Here is a 19,632-nt window from a genome sequence, read left to right on the forward strand (position 1 = left end):
CCCTATCTCCTATTGCAGCATATAGGCGCTGCATTGGAGATAAGAGTAACGTTTTTATTTTTAAAAAACGAGCATTTTTGGCCAAGTTATGACCATTTTTGTATTTATGGGTAAAATCTGCAGCAAAATCCGCATGAATTTTGCTGCAGAAATGCTGCGGAAAGTCCACAACAAATCTGCAGTGTGTACTATCTGTACACACTGCAGATTTGTTGTGGACTTTCCGCAGCAAAATTCATGCGGATTTTGCTGCAGATTTTACCCATCTACATTGAAAAGGATGACATTTGCAGTGAACATCCAGAACAGAATGAGCTTGCTCTGATTTCCGTGCGGAAAATGTTCAGCAGCATGTGGATGGCATCAATCTTCCGCTGAAGACATTCCTACCTGCAAATCCTGATTGGCAACAAATTCGCTACATATGCAGGAGGTCTTAGGCCCCGTGCACACAATCGTAGATGACATTGCGGACCCATTCATTTCTATTGGCCACATACACCTATCCGTATATTTACTGATCCGCAAAACATAGAATATGTCCTATTCTTGTCCGCAATTGCGGCACGGACTCGCCCATAGAAGTCTATGGGCGCTTCCGGAATTGCAGGCTGCTACAGATGTGCATCTGTATTTGACAGTAAAATCCCTTACAGTCGCGTGCATAAAGCCTTAGGCCTGATTCACACGAGCGTTGAAGACGTCCATGTGAAGGGTCCGTTGAAAAAGATAACATTTCCTATTTTCGTCCGTTTTCACGGATCCCTCCATAGACTACATGTGGTTTTACTGCAAATTTCCGCAGCTCGCACGGGAGAAGCTCAATAAAATTACAAAACCATGATGAGTGTTTGAGTTCTGCCATGCAGTTCTCGGCAAGAACAGCACCTCAACTGCAACATCCAAATACACCCTTATGCAAAATTAAAAATCTTATATTTTCCTTTTCCCCGGACTGACTCTCCCGACACGCCGCCTCATTCCACGTTAGAAAAAAATAAGTATTAAAGCTCATACAATATATTAAATAAAAACATAAACATCACATAAAATACGAGGCCCAACACCACTAAAGATTCAGCAACTTCCCAGCAGTGTTGTCAGGAGGTATTATCCCCCTGCTCTTCCTTCCCAGCAGTGTTGTCAGGAGGCATTATCCCCCTGCTCTTCCTTCCCAGCAGTGTTGTCAGGAGGCATTATCCCCCTGCTCTTCCTTCCCAGCAGTGTTGTCAGGAGGTATTATCCCCCTGCTCTTCCTTCCCAGCATGTTCCCTGTATAGTTCCCAAGTCTTCCGCTGACTTAACACCTTCAGTGCCGGATGAGGTTGGCTTAGCAGCCTGTTGCAGTTGGCCTTGGATGGAAGTACAAGCCACAGGGAAGGCTCAGCATTGTCCCACAGTTATTGTGCATGTCTAAACACCCAGCCCCCTTCCTATCCACCCCTCCCCCCACTGACCAATCACAAGATTAAACAGGTTTGGAAAAAGCCGGAGCTGAGCTGTGTGGCTTGTCCCTTGTGTTTCAATGCAGGAGCTAGAGGAAGCCTTGGATGATTGGGGTGAGAGTTTAAAAGATCTGGATGACATGAAGTCGGAGTTATCCCAGTATATCATAGCGGAGGATGGAGTTGTACTCAATAATCAAGTGGAGGCTTTACACCGGCAATGGGAAGAACTATGTCTGAGGGTAAGTCATCCGGGTGTTTGTTTAGGTTCAACTGTTTGACTTGGAGTTTCTGTATCACAGCATGTGCTTCGACACAATGTATCGCCTACAATCTGTGTGTCCAGATTTGTGTCTTTGTGCATTTATTGCCAAAGTAGAGATGTAGCAGAGCTGAGTTTAAGTCTTCGAAGCTGTGAATGGTACTAACTCGCTAATGGGCAGGTAAGTTTTCCTACAGTCCTACGTAAAACCACAAATAGCGATCACGATATTGCTGTGAATTTGTTGTTGCGCTTAATAACAAATTCAACTCTGCTACATCTGTACGTGATTGTTGTCTTTTAATTACCCATCTATTTGCATGCTGTGTTCTGGAGCTACACAAGTTATTATAATAACGCCACAATTTTACAATCGCTACTTTCTTATGATTTAGCAGCAGTTGTAGCGATACTTGTGCGCTATTTATACAACTTGAACGCAGCCTTATTGTTATTAGGCACGCAACAGTCGCATAAAATCATGTCGTGAAATTCCTATTGACTGAAACGCGACATTTGTTATTGAAGCTGACACTCTACAGCCAATATTTTTAGTGTCGGTATTAGGGCCGTAACACCTGGAGCGCCTCGATTCTGCGGAGTTTAAATGTGGTCGTATTACGGCTCAGTGACACGGTTTTACGTGTTTTTTTTTTTGTGTTGAACCTAATGTATAGGAAAAGTTATATTAAGTTTTTTTAAATGGCCTATACGGACAGGATTGCGAAAAATGAAATCTGCTGCAGAAATCGCAACATAATCAGCAGGCTGTGGATTTGAAAATCTAGTAATGTTTTCATGTACCCGAGTGTAGGAAATGTAAGGCGCCATTTAGCTGTTGTAATTGGGTTCATGTCTGACATTATTTTTTTTTTTTTTTAAATCTTTCTTTCTGGGTATGCCGCACAGCTGAGACGTGTTTTTTTTTTTTTTCGTTTTTTTTTTTCGTTTTTCTTTTTTACACATTTAGAAGACCATTTTTAATACAGGATCCCGGCTATTGTGTTTACCCTGCTTTATAGTAATCTACAATATGTGCAAATGCAGACAAGCTGGTTAAATGGATTAACGTGTATGCGCCGCGGCGACACGTCCTCTAAGTATATTATAGAGCAGGGAATTTGGACAGCGGCCATAGTTCTAGAAAATGGAACAAGGTTGAGGCAGCAATGCGGCTAGAAGTCATTGCTCGTCCTTCCATTATCCGGAACCTTGACAGAATGTTGTTTAGTTTTATGTGTTGTGAGCCGCACAATATGTAATAATATGTCACCTCTGATGTCATTGATATGAGCTTTCAGGATTTTAAAGGGGTATCTACATTCAAAGCACACCTCGAAATTAAATATGACGCGGCCTTCCGTTTACCATTGGCTCCTGGTAGATTTCTGATGGCTTTAGCAGATTTTTTGCAGAAATTTCTGCGACTGAAATCTGTTCTATACACGTGGATGGGGTCGTTTCTACAACATGTGCATGAATTATTCTTGCCTTCAGTCCGATATCTATCACATCTAAGTGTGTGTATGTGTGTATATATATAACAGCCCAAACCTGCGTATCGGAGACACACAGGACCCGCTGTCACTGAACCTGTTAGGGTATGTGCATACACACTAATTACGTCCGTAATTGACGGACGTATTTCGGCCGCAAGTACCGGACCGAACACAGTGCAGGGAGCCGGGCTCCTAGTATCATACTTATGTACGATGCTAGGAGTCCCTGCCTCGCTGCAGGACCACTGTCACGTACTGAAAACATGATTACAGTACGGGACAGTTGTCCTGCAGCGAGGCAGAGACTCCTAGTATCGTACATAAGTATGATGCTAGGAGCCCGGCTCCCTGCACTGTGTTCGGTCCGGGACTTGCGGCCGAAATACGTCCGTCAATTACGGACGTAATTAGTGTGTGTGCACATACCCTTAGTCTCGCGGACCTGACAGATACAGGTTTCAGCGCTAGACAGTTGCTCTATTTACAGGATACAAAGCAGCTGTATCTCAAAGTAAAAATGATTTTTAATAAAAAGTAGTTACAAAGTTAGACCAATCACACTGATTGACCTGTTTATTAAAAAAAATAGTTGTCAAAGGTGTACATAGCCTTTAAAGAGGCTCTGTCACCACATTATAAGTGCCCTGTCTCCTACATAAGGAGATCGGCGCTGTAATGTAGGTGACAGTAATGCTTTTTATTTAGAAAAACTATCTATTTTTACCACTTTATGAGCGATTTTTAGCTTTATGCTAATGAGTTTCTTAATGCCCAAGTGGGCGTGTTTTTACTTTAGACCAAGTGGGCGTTGTACAGAGGAGTGTATGACGCTGACCAATCAGTGACCAATCAGCATCATACACTTCTCTCCAGTCATTTACACTGCAGATAGCGATATAGATATATCACTATGTGCAGCCACATACACATACTATAACGTTACTGCAGTGTCCTGACAATGAATAGACATTACCTCCAGCCAGGACATGATGTTTATTCAGAATCCTGATATGTCTGTAGCGTCTCTGTGAGATTCCAGCAAGGCAAACGATGTAACCTGTCATTTCAAACGAGATTACGTTTGCCTTGCTGGAATCTCACAGAAAAGAGCGGATACATGGCGGAAGTTGTTGTCCTGGCCGAGAAGGGATCCATCCAATTAACTGATGCATGTGACAGACAGACTAAAGGGATTCATTAACCTATTATCTCACATCAGGGTTATCCTCCTGCTAACCAGCCAGATTTGATGGATGGTGTGTGTTTCCAAGATTCCATTAATGGTGCTGACTTCTCCCCCAATCCAGGTGTCTATGAGGAAACAGGAGATTGAGGACCGTCTCAATGCCTGGAATGTATTCAATGAGAAGAACAAGGAGCTGTGTGACTGGCTGACACAAATGGAAAGCAAAGTATTACAGACCGGTGATGTGAACATCGAGGAGATGATCGAGAAGCTGCAGAAGGTCGGTTTTTGTTATTTTATTTATTACATGGTATCTCCACCTTGAATGTGTTTTCCTCTATCTAGTACGATGGTGGGTTCCAATATAATAATAACGTGGCACCAGGAGAAGTACCCGCTAAGAGGACTTTGTTCTAAATAAGTGTTTCTGAGCCCCTTTTAACTGACCTCCTATGAAAATGATAGTTTCCGTTTTGGACTGGAGAGGTCTGTGATATCTACGTAGAGTTAAAGGGGTTGTCCAGAATTAGAAAAACATGGCTGCCTCTTCCAAAAATAGCACCACACCTGTCCATGGTTGTGTGTGGTATTACAGCTTAGCCCCATACACTTCAATGGAGCTCATCTGCAATACCAGACACAACCTGAGGACAAGAGTCTTCCAAAAACAGCATGCAGAAGCCATTTTTTTTTTTTCTAATCCTGGACGTCCGCTTTAACCCCAGTGTCCAATGTCCGAGAGTATACTGTCTGTATGGTAATAGAAACAACTGCTAATATATAAAATACGCTGATAGGACTATATATTTTGGGTACTTGTTTGGAACCTGAAACCTATGTTACTGGTAGGGTGTTGCACTTGTCTTTGCTAGTAATAAATAAGAGACCCTTTGGAAACGGTCGATAAACTTACTAGCGTGAAAAAGATGAAGCTGAATTGCATATACTTTCCCTCTGGGCAAAACTAATACTGTGTTAGGCCTCTAGGGGAGCTACATGACACACAGATTCTCTCTTTGGTTTTCTTTGAATCCATGTGTCATGCTCCGCCCCCTCAGGTCTTGTCTGTACTGTTCCTTTAATATGGGGACCCACTAGTTTGTTCATTGCTTCTGTATAGTAAGAGATTATAATCGTGTACAGCCATACTATACTGGTGGTGTAACATCTCAGTCTCCGTCTTAGTATCAACATATAGATAACATGGAATGGTTCTCAGTACGGTATCATTAAGATATTTAATCTACTGAGAACTGAAGCAGAGTATTTGGATTGAATGTTTTTTGTATTATTGTTGCGCTGTTAACCCTTAATTTCATTGCGTTGTAGGATTGCATGGAAGAAATAAATCTCTTTAGTGAAAATAAACTTCACTTGAAGCAAATCGGAGACCAGCTCATCAACGCCAGCAACCAGGCTCGCTCCAAGGAAATCGAGAACAAGCTGAATAAAGTTAATGACCGCTGGAAGCACCTATTTGATGTGATCGGCTCACGGTAAGAGGATCTAAATAGATTTATTTTTTTTGTACACGCTTTTCAGTCTAAATAGGACTGGCGACCTGGCTAATGTCCCTCGTCATTTTACCCTGGTTGAAATTGTAACTAAACTTTTTAAAAAAAACTTTTGACATGCCATAGTGACATGTCGGAAGTTTTCATTGGTGAGGGTCTGAGCACTGAGACCCTCAATGATCGCTAAAACGAAGCGGCAGAAGCGCTCACTTTAGCGATCGGTGGGGTCTCAGTGCTCGGAACCTCGCCAATGAAAACTTCCGACATGTCACTATATGTTAAGTGTAGTTACAATTTCATTTTTTATAACAAAGCGGCAACCCGCAATATGGCTACACTTGCCACGTCAACTTTGCCAACAGATCACCAATATTCATTTGCATGGGCACACCATAAAACCAGTATTTGCAGTCAAGATCCCAGTCTGTTAATTTGTAAAGATCTCACAGTTCTGCCCATACACAGAAGATTGCTATTGACAGAATTTTAATTTTGTCAACCTCCATCTCTCAGACTAACCAAAGTGCATGTTTATTTTGATAGGGAGTCACTTCTGGCAGCTTTTTATCTCACGGCAGAGATTTAGTTGCGGGAACAGACGTTTTACCTTCGTACATGTTAGATTGTGGGTGGTGGGATTGCCCAACCTGTATGTAATGCATATTACCAGCTTTAAGGTGTTGTACAGAATTTGAAAAACATGGCTGATTTCTTTGTAAAACAGCACCACGTCTATCCACAGGTTGTGTGTGGTATTGCAGCTCAGCCACATTCACTATAATAAAGGTAAAATTACCAGACCCAACCCATGGACAGGTGAGGCACTGTTTATGGAAGAAAGCATCCAAATTTTTCTAATCCTGGACAACCCTTTTAAGAGCTGTTTACTCGGCGAGCACATGATGCTCCACAAAAGGAATTATTTGGTATAAAGTATACAGCCTAAGGCCTTATTCCGACGAGCGTAGAATCCATCCGTGTAACGGCCGTTAAAACAACGGGACCCGCACGGGGGCAACATGGATGTGAAAATCTGACGTTTTTCACGTCCGAGTTTCCCCACTTTCATTTGAATAAGCCCTAAGGGTGTAGTCACACGGTGCAGTCAAATTGTGCAATTTTATTTTATGTTTTTTAAAAATAGCGTCAAAAAGCATAATTTGACTGGACTGTGTGAATAAGCGCTAAAGATGTTCATAGAGAAATTGCAGAAGAGACTTTCAGTTCACGAGCTGCATTAGATATCGGGGGCATAAAAGTTTTGTTCTGGCTCCTCACCTCCTCCGCGTTGTAGAGCCGTAATGCAGCACCTATAGAAGTGTATGGGGTCTTACTGTTCCTCCGATTTCATGCAGAGGTTTTCTTCCCGTCTATTTCATACACGACTTCGTGTACCCTTGTACAGGCTCCTTGTAGTACTTAATGTTTCACTGGATCTGGTGACGCTGGACGGGTCACACCGCCATTGTTCTGTTAATACGGCACCTACCGCCTCTAATGGAAATGAGACTGAAGTTTGTATCGAGGCAAGAAAAACGTCTACTTGCTGCAGCTGCTCCAACTTCTCTCTGCTGCTGTGATACGGCTTGTAGGTCTTTGAAATTGAATAAATACTTTAGTGATGGTTCATACAGATGTAGCAGAGCTGGTTGGCGCAAAAAAAAAGTAATTGTTTAGTGCATCCTGTTCCGTTAATACAAATTGGCCTCTTCGTTTACTGTTGACCTTGTTTTTACTGCTCTGTTAAATGGTTGCCTGTGGGACTGGATGAGACTGTCTTGGTGTAATTGCAGCCGGTCAGTGCATTTGTGCTGCCATGTAATTGCTCGTAGTGCAGCATTAGATTCATGGGTAAACACTAAATAGTAATGGCTGGCGTGGATGCGGTCAAGTTGGCGGGCACATTAGTCCGGTTGTGGGTTTAGACAGTGATGTGATTGAGTGTGTGACATCAGGCTCGGCTTGGCCATATGGCAGCGTTACAAGCAGGCAGGACCCTCCCCGCGAGTGTAAGAGCTCGTGCCATTCAGAAAAGAGTTGTCAAGTCTGATTACTGGCGGGAGCTTGATGGAAGGCAGAGGGGGAGGGGGAGTAATACTGAATATCTATCCGTGCAAAATGCTGAGGTCAAACGTCTTTTTTTTTTTTTTTTTTTTGTAGCAACAGTAACTACAACAAGTCCGGTGACTTATTAAAAATTTATAATATCCTTATCTAATAAAAATTAAAAAAAACGATGTATACCATATAAATTATGCTGTGCATATATTGGTTCATTGGGACACCCTACATACTATACATAATCTACACAAGAAACATATCAAATATAATGGAAAATTGCTGCAAATAAACGGAACAATATGTATATAAAAAAAACAATTATCCACCATGGGGCCCTCGTGCTTAAGGTAAAATAATGTAATCCCGTATCGTATAATCGGTAATTGCGGTTATTTTGTTCTAAGATGAATGGAGATAACAGGGACTGATCCTTCTGCTTAAAGAGACTCTGTCACCACATTATAAGTGCCCTGTCTCCTACATAAGGAGATCGGCGCTGTAATGTAGGTGACAGTAATGCTTTTTATTTAGAAAAACGATCTATTTTTACCACTTTATGAGCGATTTTTAGCTTTATGCTAATTAGTGTCTTAATGCCCAAGTGGGCGTATTTTTACGTTAGACCAAGTGGGTGTTGTACAGAGGAGTGTATGACGCTGACCAATCAGTGACCAATCAGCGTCATGCACTTCTCTCCATTCATTTACACTGCACTAGCGATATAGCTATATCGCTATGTGCAGCTACATACACTAACATTACTGCAGTGTCCCGATAATGAATATACATCACTACCAGCCAGAACGTGATGTGTATTCAGAATCCTGACACTTCTGAATCTTTTCTGTGAGATTTCCAGCAAGGCAAACGTAATCTCGTTTGAAATGACAGGTTACATCGTAATCTCGCGAGATTACGTTTGCCTTGCTGGAAATCTCACAGAAAAGATTCAGAAGTGTCAGGATTCTGAATACACATCACGTCCTGGCTGGTAGTGATGTATATTCATTATCGGGACACTGCAGTAATGTTAGTGTATGTAGCTGCACATAACGACATAACTATATCGCTAGTGCAGTGTAAATGAATGGAGAGAAGTGTATGACGCTGATTGGTCACTGATTGGTCAGCGTCAAACACTCTTCTGTACAACGCCCACTTGGTCTAAAGTAAAAACACGCCCACTTGGGCATTAAGAAACTCATTAGCATAAAGCTAAAAATCGCTCATAATGTGGTAAAAATAGATTGTTTTTCTAAATAAAAAGCATTACTGTCACCTACATTACAGCGCCGATCTCCTTATGTAGGAGACAGGGCACTTATAATGTGATGACAGAGCCTCTTTAATGTTCGTCCCTTTACTGATATCCCAAAAAGTTCTTGTATAATGTTTCAGGGTACTTAATGGCAATAATGTTGCAATCAAAATATCAAATGGAGCGTCCCAATAGTGCACTTCAGTTCTCGATTTATAAGGCTTGGGCTGCACAGCGACTTGAGCCGCGACACAGGTTGTGGGCCAAAGATCTGTGAGCCCCCGCGTGCATCGCATGTAATTAAAGTCAATGTTGCCACAATCGCGACCCAACAGTTGAAAGAAATCTGACCGGTTTGGAATTCTTGCAAAAGTCCGGTCGCGGATGCGGCAATAGACTGGTCACGGCACAGTGCGAAATTTGGCCGCTCGACCTGTGTCGCGGCCAGTCGCTGTGTAGCCGTATTCAGACACAGTCTATCATATCAGTTAGATCTATTCAAAGCCACATTAGTGGTAACGCTCACTGCTCTCGATGGTCTACTCGCCACTTGTGCACGAACGCCAGGATCACAAACACTGTTTGACTACAAGAGTGGACACAAAAGGAAGGAGCTGTATCAGTCTTTTCTTTATAAATTTTTCTTCTTTTTGGATCCACTTCTGGCTTTGACTTGAAAAATGGAGTAAAAAACTGCACCAAAACTTTTTTTTATGTGATCCTAGCCTTGGTGGGACATGCGTTGTATGGCTTCAGGGTGTGCTGAGGTCTGTAGTGCCTCAGATCGCTAGCACAGTAGACTCGGCGCTCTTCGTAACTGGAAGTATTTTGCCTGGATAGGTGTAGTATTCAATGCAAGGAGTCGCAGACTTCACAGGTGGTGTGGTACTGGTTTTTCACATTTTCCAATGCTTAAATGGTGATGTTCCACGTGTGGTCCCTCCGTTCTATTAGAATTTTTTATATATATATATATATATATATATATACACAAGATGGTATAGGCAATAAAAGACCCTGCCAGACGCGTTTCAGAGCACTCTTTACTCCTTCCACAGTAGCTCCTTATATCTAGCATTCTAACCGAACTGAGAAACCGCGTGTCCTCAAGAGTGAGCGACGCTCTTTGTTGTTACTCTCCACTCTGGCTTATAGATAAGGGTCCTACATGGAGATTTTTTGTTTTGCAAATTTCCTATTTTATCAGATTCCAGCTGCCGTCCCGCTTGACTTTCATGCTGGTTAGTGCGCTCCTTGTGGTCTGCAGCTGTAGTTCAATGATTAAAAATGAAAGTCTTCATGTAGCTCCAGCCCTACTCCCAAATAATTCCCAAATAGAATATTTAGAAGTGGGTTTTCTAAACCAGACCGCCCCTTTTAGGCTAGGGCTTCATGGCAACACAGTCGCCTGCGATTCTCCGTGAAATTATGGCGTTACCAAGACTCATGAGTGACTTAAATCAATGTTTCCCTATGGGAAAATGTTGCCGATTTCGGGTTCTTTACTAGGTCACTTGCAATTTTTTTCCCGTAGGGAAACATTGAAGTCACTTGCAAGTTGCGGTAATGCCACCATTTTACCGTGAATCGCAGGCAACTCCCCGTTACATAGCCCTAGCCTTAAGGATTTAATATAAATTTCATTATTATTATGATTTATTTTAAGGCCACATACCAACATGGCAGATTTTCTGTTCAGATTCTACACTGAAAATCTGCCACAAATCACAGTACAATACATGTGAATGGGGTTTTCAAAACCTCATCCACAAGTAGCGGAAAAAATCCACGTGGAATTCGGTCATTCTGCAGATTTCCCCCTCTACAATGCAATCTACTTGTCATGCACACATGTAACTCTCGCTAACAATTCTGTATAAAGAGAAAGCAATTTTCACATGACAACAATGTTATAAAAGTGAAATGTTATGTTAACCTCCTAACACAGGCAGCCAAAAAAACCTACTGGGCCTCCTGTGGAAACGACTGCAGACCAAGAGCGGTGATCATTGCTTTCATGATTTTCTAAAGCTCGCCATAGACCTAAACATTTTCCTCTCGATCTGACTTCACTTTCAGTATTTCTGCACCCTGGATGGTCCGGAAAGGGGCATATATAAATAGAAATTGCCCACAATATAAACCATTTACCCCATGAGAATTAGCACCCTTGTGGCTGACCTCAGTAATACACTTGTGCCTGAATTCCCATAGCCATGTTCCTAAATCTATTTATACGTCTAGTGATCGCTGACAGGAAACCAACTCCATATTCTGTTTGGTATTCGATGTTCAACAAGTACATATGGATGGGATGTTCTGGTGTGCACAGACTTTTAGCCAGGTGTGTGCCTTAAACAAAAGATTTGTCTTGGTCTTATCTTCTCCTTTGGTGACAGGTAGCGCTTTAGGTTGTAGATCTGGGTACGTGCCCATAAGACTGGGTATACTATATATCAGTGGGATCTTGATACTGCTGAGACGCCCCATGCTGGCATTGTGTTCTTCTGAAGTGTTAAGCATTCGTTCCTTAAGTACTGCAGTAATAATGTGACCCTCTGCCCATGGATCTGCTCCTGCCGGGATTAGAGACCACAAAGCTTCATTGGGCTCAGAGCCAAGTGGCATTTCCTGAGAAAACCCAGAGCAGGTGTCTGCTGCCCGGCATCCATCAGATCAGGGAGCAATATATAGGAATATGACATACATGGGACCCAACATCTGACAGATTATCAAATGTTCTGGATTATCAGCTGACATGGGGGAATAAGTAGTTTAAGGCCTTATTTAGATGGTGTAATGTCCTCGTGTTGTACCGTCCATATTTCAGATGTGACGCCAGGTGTTTTACTGTTGTGATGCCACAAGTTTGATTCAGTAGAACCAGTGGAGGTCCAGATGTTAAATCCAGAATTTCAAATATGGGTAAAATACGCCCATCTGAACGAGGCCTGCGGGTATAGATCTCCCATAAAGCATGTCAATGAAAATTAGGCTAGAACTACACGGCGACGTTTGACTGCGGTAAAATCAATGGACGCCGGAAACGGTTGTGGACGACCTGGTGACTATTCCAGTAGTCTAAACGTGTGACCTTTTTGCAACGGTCACTAGATTGTCCACAACATTGAGGCTGCGTTTGTGATGCCAAATGTCGTAGTTTAGCCCGGACCTCAATGTACAGCCACCAAAAAATAATTGTAACAAAAATTTATAGTAGTAGAATTTTTAAGTATTTTTTTTATTCATTTATTCAAATAGATTTTGGATGTTTTTTGTGGGTTTTTTTTCAGATCTTTTGTATAGTAATTTTCCATCTATAGAATATAATTTTTTACATATATGGCTCCATATTGTGCATTATAAGATGACAGTAGCTGCCACCACGGATAGATTGGTACAGTGTGTACCATCGAGAGGCTTTGATTCATGAACCAATGAATAAATAGGCCATGGTGTAGGGAGGGGTTTCCTCTTTCCTGGGGGTGACGCTGCTTCTGTAGTGATGCTGCCTATACTCCTGGGGACACATAGTAAGGAATTCTGACAGTAAGTGCAGCGTTATGTTTCCCTCCCCGTCAGCAGATCTTCTGTGATCAGCCCTCTTTAGGGGGAGGGGGGTGGGTTACCGTCAGTGCTTGTATGTGCGGTGTGCAGACCTATGAATGAATGAATGGCTGTCAGAGGAGATGCAGGTGCTGTAGCCTGTGATTCCTTCCACTTTCATGATCATGATATGGGGGCTGCTCAGATCACACCTGGGGAGTGGGCACTGAAGACGCACGCAGGATCCATTTTAGTCCTGTGTATTCCAAGGATATAATTCCTTTCTACTTTTATGGTAAGGCATCTCCATATGTTTATCATTAACCCTGTATACAGGTCTCCAGCACATGTAGATGGAGCGCTGCAGCTGAACGCAGGATTCCCTTTGTTCCATTAATAGATAAAGCGGGCCTATTCTTCATGCTCATATTTTTATATTTGCACTTGAAATCCATTTACAATCCTAAAGGTTCGCTCCCTTGTTGCATGACTGCATTGCAGGCCCCGGTACGTTGCCACACGTCTGCATGCATCGCAATGGGTGGAGGGACATCATTGTAATATATTAACTACAGGACTCTAATGAGTTAATAATATCTACCATCACACTGTGAGGTTAATATGTAACATCCAGATATTATCTACAGGGTTATTTATTCTATAGCCGGCTTCTCATCCTGTTACGTATTTTCGTGGGACTGTGTACTTGCGTGTAAAGTTCATCAGGTTCCCCCTTCCATTTGGGAAGAACTTTCTTATATATAAGTAGGTAATGGGCAGGGGGACTCACTTAAGACATGAGAAACTACACTGTACAATATGTCTTTTAAAGGGGTTGTTGTGGGATTTCAGAAACGGCGCCGCTCTTGTTCATTGGCTGAATGTGGTATTGCAGTTTATTTTATTTCAAGTGGATGGGGCTAAGCTGCAATACCAGATAAAGCCAATGAACAAGAGTGGAGCTGTTTCTGGGGACGGACAGACCACCTTCCATTCTAGGACTCGTCCCTTAGTTTATATTGAGTAGCTATTGCTGCCCCTATATACCCTACCCCTTCTATTCGTATTTCTAAAAAATATATCTTGTTTAGTTATTCTTCAGCTTGGATATGTGCTAAGGGCTCATTTTTAGGGCCGTGTTTGCAGTCCATATCGTCTGCCTAATTTTTGTCAAATACAGGGGGCAGATCCCAGCAGGGTAAGGAAGGAGAACGTTTTCCTTTTGGGATTGTATTGGTTTTGTTTTTTCTTTCTCCTCATACTTTTCTGCTGGGATCCCCTTCATTTTTATGTGGCCACCGATATGGTTGTGTTAATGCTTCTCCGGGGCTTTGACATTAATGGCCTATTCTTAGGAAAGCCATCTATGTTTGATAGGTCGGGGACTGACCTCCGGGACCCCCATTGAGGGGGGCTGCGTCACTCAGGCGAGCGCTGCATTTCCCTCATATCTCGTCTGTAGGAGAAGCTGCGCCTCATCCCTTTTTGGTTCCATTCATGTAAATGGGAAGAGCTGCAGTACCAAACATTGATCATCTTCCTATGGGTAGGCCATCAATGTGAAAGTCTCAGAGAAACCCTTTAACTGTTTCCTAATAATCTTATTGGATTAATTTTTTATTTTTTTTTATCCAATTTGGTTAAATAACATTGTTTCAGATTTTATTTTAGACTATAGATACAAAAAGGAAAACTTATTAAAAAAATTTAATAAATAATAATAAAATCCCCCAAAAAATAAATAAATATACATTTATTTCAATTATGTTGTTGTTTTTGCTTTTCAAAGCGCCTTAGGAGAATGAGAGCTGTAATCTCGTAGTTATGGACGACTTTTTCCTTTACCCTGGTTTCTATATATGTCCAGTATTCGGTTCTGTATTGCGTAGAATTCTTCGTTTATTGGTGGTGGTTGTTCCCCATTTATACTGTTTAATTTAAACTTGCATTCAACTTTTTTGCAAACTGTGGCACAATTTCAGCCGGTAGTGAATTGCATGTACAGTCTTGTGAAATTCCTTATTGGGTCACTAATGACTGGGGGGGGTTTAACCTCAAGGCTGTGGGTTAATTCTGAGCTCAATGGTGCTAAAGGTGTAAAATCACTTCTTGCGGTTTCTAGAAGGACGCTACTTTACAAACTAAAAAATAAAAATAAAAGTTTTGTGGTTTGAGTCTTGTCTTTTTCTTTTTTCAACAGTGTAAAGAAACTCAAGGAAACCCTTGTAACCATCCAGCAGCTGTACAAAAACATGAGTAACCTGCGCACTTGGCTGGCTCGCATTGAGTCTGAATTATCTAAGCCGGTCATCTACGGCATCTGCGATGACCAAGAGATAAACAAGAAACTTGACGAACAAAAGGCAAGTTCACGTTACTAGTTCAAAAACAACGTTTATTTTCTAAAAGTATTTAAACCTTCTCCAATGAACTTTTTGCAGATTTTTTTTTTTTTTTAGAGCGCGCTTTAATGATGTGAAGCCTCTTGTGCTTATATATAGAATACCATCCAGAGTGTGGAGTAGTTGGCCAAACTTTTTGGCTACTCATAGAAAGCCCTATCACTGTCTAGACCCATCACCAGACCAGGACTAGGGTTCCTTGGCCCCCAAACGAGGAAATGATTCTGGAGACCCACTCGCTCTCTTTGCAGAACATAAGCATGTCCGCAGTCACACCATAAATTCCTGTTATTTGTGGATTAACCCATAAGATGTAGACCCTTGTGGCAAATAATTGGCTCCTAATAGGGTTTTCTTCTGCTGAATCTGGTGCCCTTTTTTTGTGCCAGAGCCTGGGCCTACTAGAGGATCATCTGGTACTTTAGTTGGGCAATCTGACCTTGCCCGTGACCCAAGGTTCGACTGACCCACCAAAGCATTTTTTTAATTGAACAAGATTTAATGTTTTTATTGTTTTATATAATTGTAATGTGGAAAGATTTGACTTTGTATTTGCCCTTGTGGTCTCCAGACCATAAATTGTTCGCTTTGTATTGCGATGGTATTCTAACCCTTCGTGTAAGATTATGACTTTCATGCCATTGTTTTTGAACTTCTTTATCATCAAATAGTCCCAAATGTGATGTGTATTTGTTGATGATGACCCTCGTTTTGTACCCTCAGGACTTGCAGAAGGACATTGAGGTGCACAGCCCCGGAGTGGCCTCGGTGTTAAATATCTGTGAGCGGCTGTTACATGACACAGATGCGTGTGCCAATGAGACAGAATGTGACTCCATACAGCAGACCACCAGGAGTCTTGATAAGCGATGGAGGAATATCTGTGCCATGTCAATGGAAAGGAGAATGCGGTAGGAGCCGGCCCAGATTTTACTTGATTTTTATTTTGTCTTATTATGCGTAGAAATACAGCAGCATCACTCAAAGTTCATCTTAGTTGACCAGGTATCATATTTGCTATATCAGAAATAAATGTGCCCAATTATATGTCCGGACTAAAGTGGGAATGTGTGCTGTGTTTTATTGTACAGAATTGAGGAAACCTGTCGTCTGTGGCAGAAATTCCTCGAAGACTTCTCTCGATTTGATGAATGGCTTAAAGAAGCTGAAGCAATGGCCGCTTCCCCAGATTCTTCTGATGTTTTGTATACAAAAGCCAAAGAGGAACAAAAGAAATTTGAGGTTTGCATTGCTTTTAGGATACTTTTAGAACACCAGATGTCTACTTTATGACATTAAAGGGGTTTTCCCAAGATTAAATGTTATCCCCCTAACCACAGGATAGGTGATAACATGCTAATCGGTAGGGGTCTGACCGCAGGGACCCTCACTCAGCAGGTCGAGCATGCGCACTGCCACTGGATTCACTGGGACTATCAGGCTGGGTTCACACACCCTATTTACATATGTAATTCGAGCGTTTTAACCTCAAATTACGTCCGAAAATACGGCTCCAATGCGTCGGCAAACATCTGCCCATTCATTTGAATGGGCTTTACGATGTTCTGTGGCGACGGTCATTTTTTTTTTTACGCGTAAAAAAGACGCCAGCGTCAAAGAAGTGCATGTCACTTCTTGGGACGTAATTGGAGCCGTTTTCCATTGACTCCATAGAAAAACAGGTCCAATTAAGCCCGTAATGGACGCTGCGAAAAACGCCTGCACATGCCATTACGTCTGAAATTCAGGAGCTGTTTTCTCCTGAAAACAGCTCCATAATTTCAGCAGTAATGGACGCTGCCGTGTGAACATACCCTTAGAGATAGCCGACCTGACGCTACATTCATTCGGAGGTTTGGGACAAGTGGGGGTCCCTGTGTCAGACCCCCACCGATCAGCATGTTATCACATATCCTTGTGGTTAGGGGGATAACGTTTTAATCTTGGAACAACCCCATTACGTTGTCTACCACCTGTAGCTTCCTACTTGGTCCTGGGACTATTGTACACATGGTATAATCTATATATATATATTAATGATAACTGGAAATGGAGCCAGTAAAGGGGAACTCTGTAGGAAAAAAAATATTTTCCTTTGTCCTTTTAGACTCACATTTTTTTGTTACTGCAGTTTATTGTTCAGCACTCTAATCTGTTAGGGTTGTTGCTTAGCAACAGTCACATCCGATATCTGGTGACAACCCCAAAGCGCCTTATTTTTGTAAGCGAGTTGTACAGAAATGCTGGTGGCATATAATAATGTTCTTATACAAGATTTCTCAAGTACAGATGTCCATGGGTACCCAACTTTGGAATAAGGAGTAGCAGAGGCTGTTACCAAGTAGTTTCCTGGCCTTCCTTTGTTTTCTCTTCAATGAAACACCAAGTTGAGATGCTCGTGTGAACAAGGCCCAAATCCATAAAAATACGTTCTGAGTGGTTAAATCTACTTTCAGGCATTCCAGAGGCAGATTCACGAGCGTCTCACTCATCTAGAGCTGATCAACAAGCAGTACAGGAGACTTGCTAGAGAGAACCGCACTGACGCAGCCAGCAGACTGAAGCAGATGGTCCATGAAGGGAATCAGAGGTGGGATCAACTTCAGAAGAGAGTGACATCAATTCTAAGGAGGCTTAAGGTAAGATGAAGGACATACAGGTGTAAATAATTATCCGAGAGTCAGTATATTGCTACGTTTAGTTGGGTTGAAGACACATCCGTGTTTATTTTTTATTTTTTTTGCGGGTTCGTTCCGTTTTCAAATTATAGAACCTGTCCTGTCCATGTATGTTTTTGTGGATCCGTGCGGCCCATTCAAGTTTATGCTCTGCAAAAATAACGGACGACACACGGAAGTCATCCGTGTGGTGTCCGTATTTTGCAAATACGTTGCTAGGAAAAGCTTGGGAAATCTCCTCACGTGACCTGCCTATGCGTGTTTCCAGGGGGGCGGGTCAAGATAGTAACAATTTAGCTTTTTATTTGAACCGGGAAATACGGATGACGCTCAGAAACAGCACGGCCGTAATATACAGACATATGGAACAGTTGTGGAAGCCACTTGGAGGCATTACAGACCTAAATACGGATGTTAGGATCCGTAGTTTGCGGCCCTATCAATGGCAACGGTTGTGTAAAGAAGGCCAAAGGCCCCATGCACACGACCGTATACATCTGTCCCGAAATACTGTCCGTAAATACGGATCCATAGTCATCTGTAAGGCCCCATGTACACGACCGTAAAAAAACTCCGTAATTGCGGACTTCAATACAGTCCGCAATTACGGACCTGCCCGGTTCTATTGGCTGCGTACCCCTTTCCGTATCGCTACAAAAGTTTGTCCGTGCCGTAGAACGGTGTCGGGAAATATGAAGCGTGTCCTACTTTTCGGTTTTTTTTCTGGCCCGTGCTCCTATACTTCGTATAGGAGCACGGCACGAAAATGCGGGTGTCGGTGGTCGGCCGTGCCCGCAATCGTGGTCCGTGATTATTCATATGTGTATATACGGATCCATAAAAAAAGAGGGAGGCTGCACCATGTCACCAACATGTTGCATAGCAACGATTCCGTAAATACGGACGGTTTACGGATGCCCATAAGCTCCTATGGGAGAGTCCGTGACGTAATTGAGGACAATAGGACGAGTTCTATAATTTTTTCAGCACGGACATTCATCAGTAAATGTACTGAAAGGTGTCCTTGGCCAATAGAAATTAGTGGGTCCGTAATTACGGTCGTGTGCATGGGCCCTTAGTCAGCAAATTCTCTTGTGGCGTTTGAAATTTTAAGTTATTTTGCTCTATTTTTATTCAGCACTTTACCAGCCGAAGAGAAGACTTTGAGGGGACAAGAGATTGCATCCTCGTGTGGCTGACGGAGATGGACTTGCAACTTACTAATGTGGAACATTTCTCAGAGAGCGACATTGAGGAGAAAATGCAACAGTTAATAGTAAGTATTAAGTATCCAGAGCCTCATTCTCTACTTTTAGTTGTCTTTCCCCGCTCCTTACCGGCATGTTTTGGATACATCCTGAAACTTTCTTGACATACACGTCAAACAAATAGCCCCGACATATGCAAATATATACCATGCAGTTGCATATGTCTTCCATTGACTTCCAGTATAAAAAAAACGTACTACATACGTTTTCTTGCAAGGATCCCTTTGTGATAAAAAGAGCTGTAGACCACCTTTTTCAATTCAGTAAAATAAAAGATTTCCTGATGCATGACAAAAGGACACTCTTGTGGCATAAGTCAGCCCCATTATTGTCTATGGACACGTTTTGCATATATATCAGGAGATTATAAGGTCTGAACATCGCCTTAAGGCCCTTTACATGGGCCAATAATCGGGGAAACAAGCGTTCATATGAACACTCGTTCCTGATCATTGCCTTGTGTAACAGGGCAATAATCAGCCGATGAATTAGAAAGCGCTCGTTCATCGGCTG

The 19,632-nt window shown here is 42.2% G+C and overlaps 1 protein-coding gene across 3 annotated transcripts in view; it reads left to right on the plus strand.

Moving 5' to 3' along the window:
• Positions 1–19,632, plus strand: part of SYNE2 (spectrin repeat containing nuclear envelope protein 2) — a 257,014-nt gene that overhangs the window by 221,939 nt on the left and 15,443 nt on the right. For all 3 annotated transcript variants that reach the window (XM_075843762.1, XM_075843764.1, XM_075843763.1), the window contains exons 96-103: positions 1,532–1,687; positions 4,514–4,672; positions 5,722–5,888; positions 14,972–15,134; positions 15,897–16,084; positions 16,265–16,415; positions 17,630–17,812; positions 18,990–19,127. In XM_075843762.1, coding sequence (XP_075699877.1) covers positions 1,532–1,687; positions 4,514–4,672; positions 5,722–5,888; positions 14,972–15,134; positions 15,897–16,084; positions 16,265–16,415; positions 17,630–17,812; positions 18,990–19,127 — 1,305 coding nt within the window. The remainder of the gene's footprint in view (positions 1–1,531; positions 1,688–4,513; positions 4,673–5,721; positions 5,889–14,971; positions 15,135–15,896; positions 16,085–16,264; positions 16,416–17,629; positions 17,813–18,989; positions 19,128–19,632) is intronic.

Source organism: Rhinoderma darwinii, chromosome 12 (genome assembly GCF_050947455.1).
Source record: "Rhinoderma darwinii isolate aRhiDar2 chromosome 12, aRhiDar2.hap1, whole genome shotgun sequence".
NCBI lineage: Eukaryota > Metazoa > Chordata > Amphibia > Anura > Rhinodermatidae > Rhinoderma > Rhinoderma darwinii.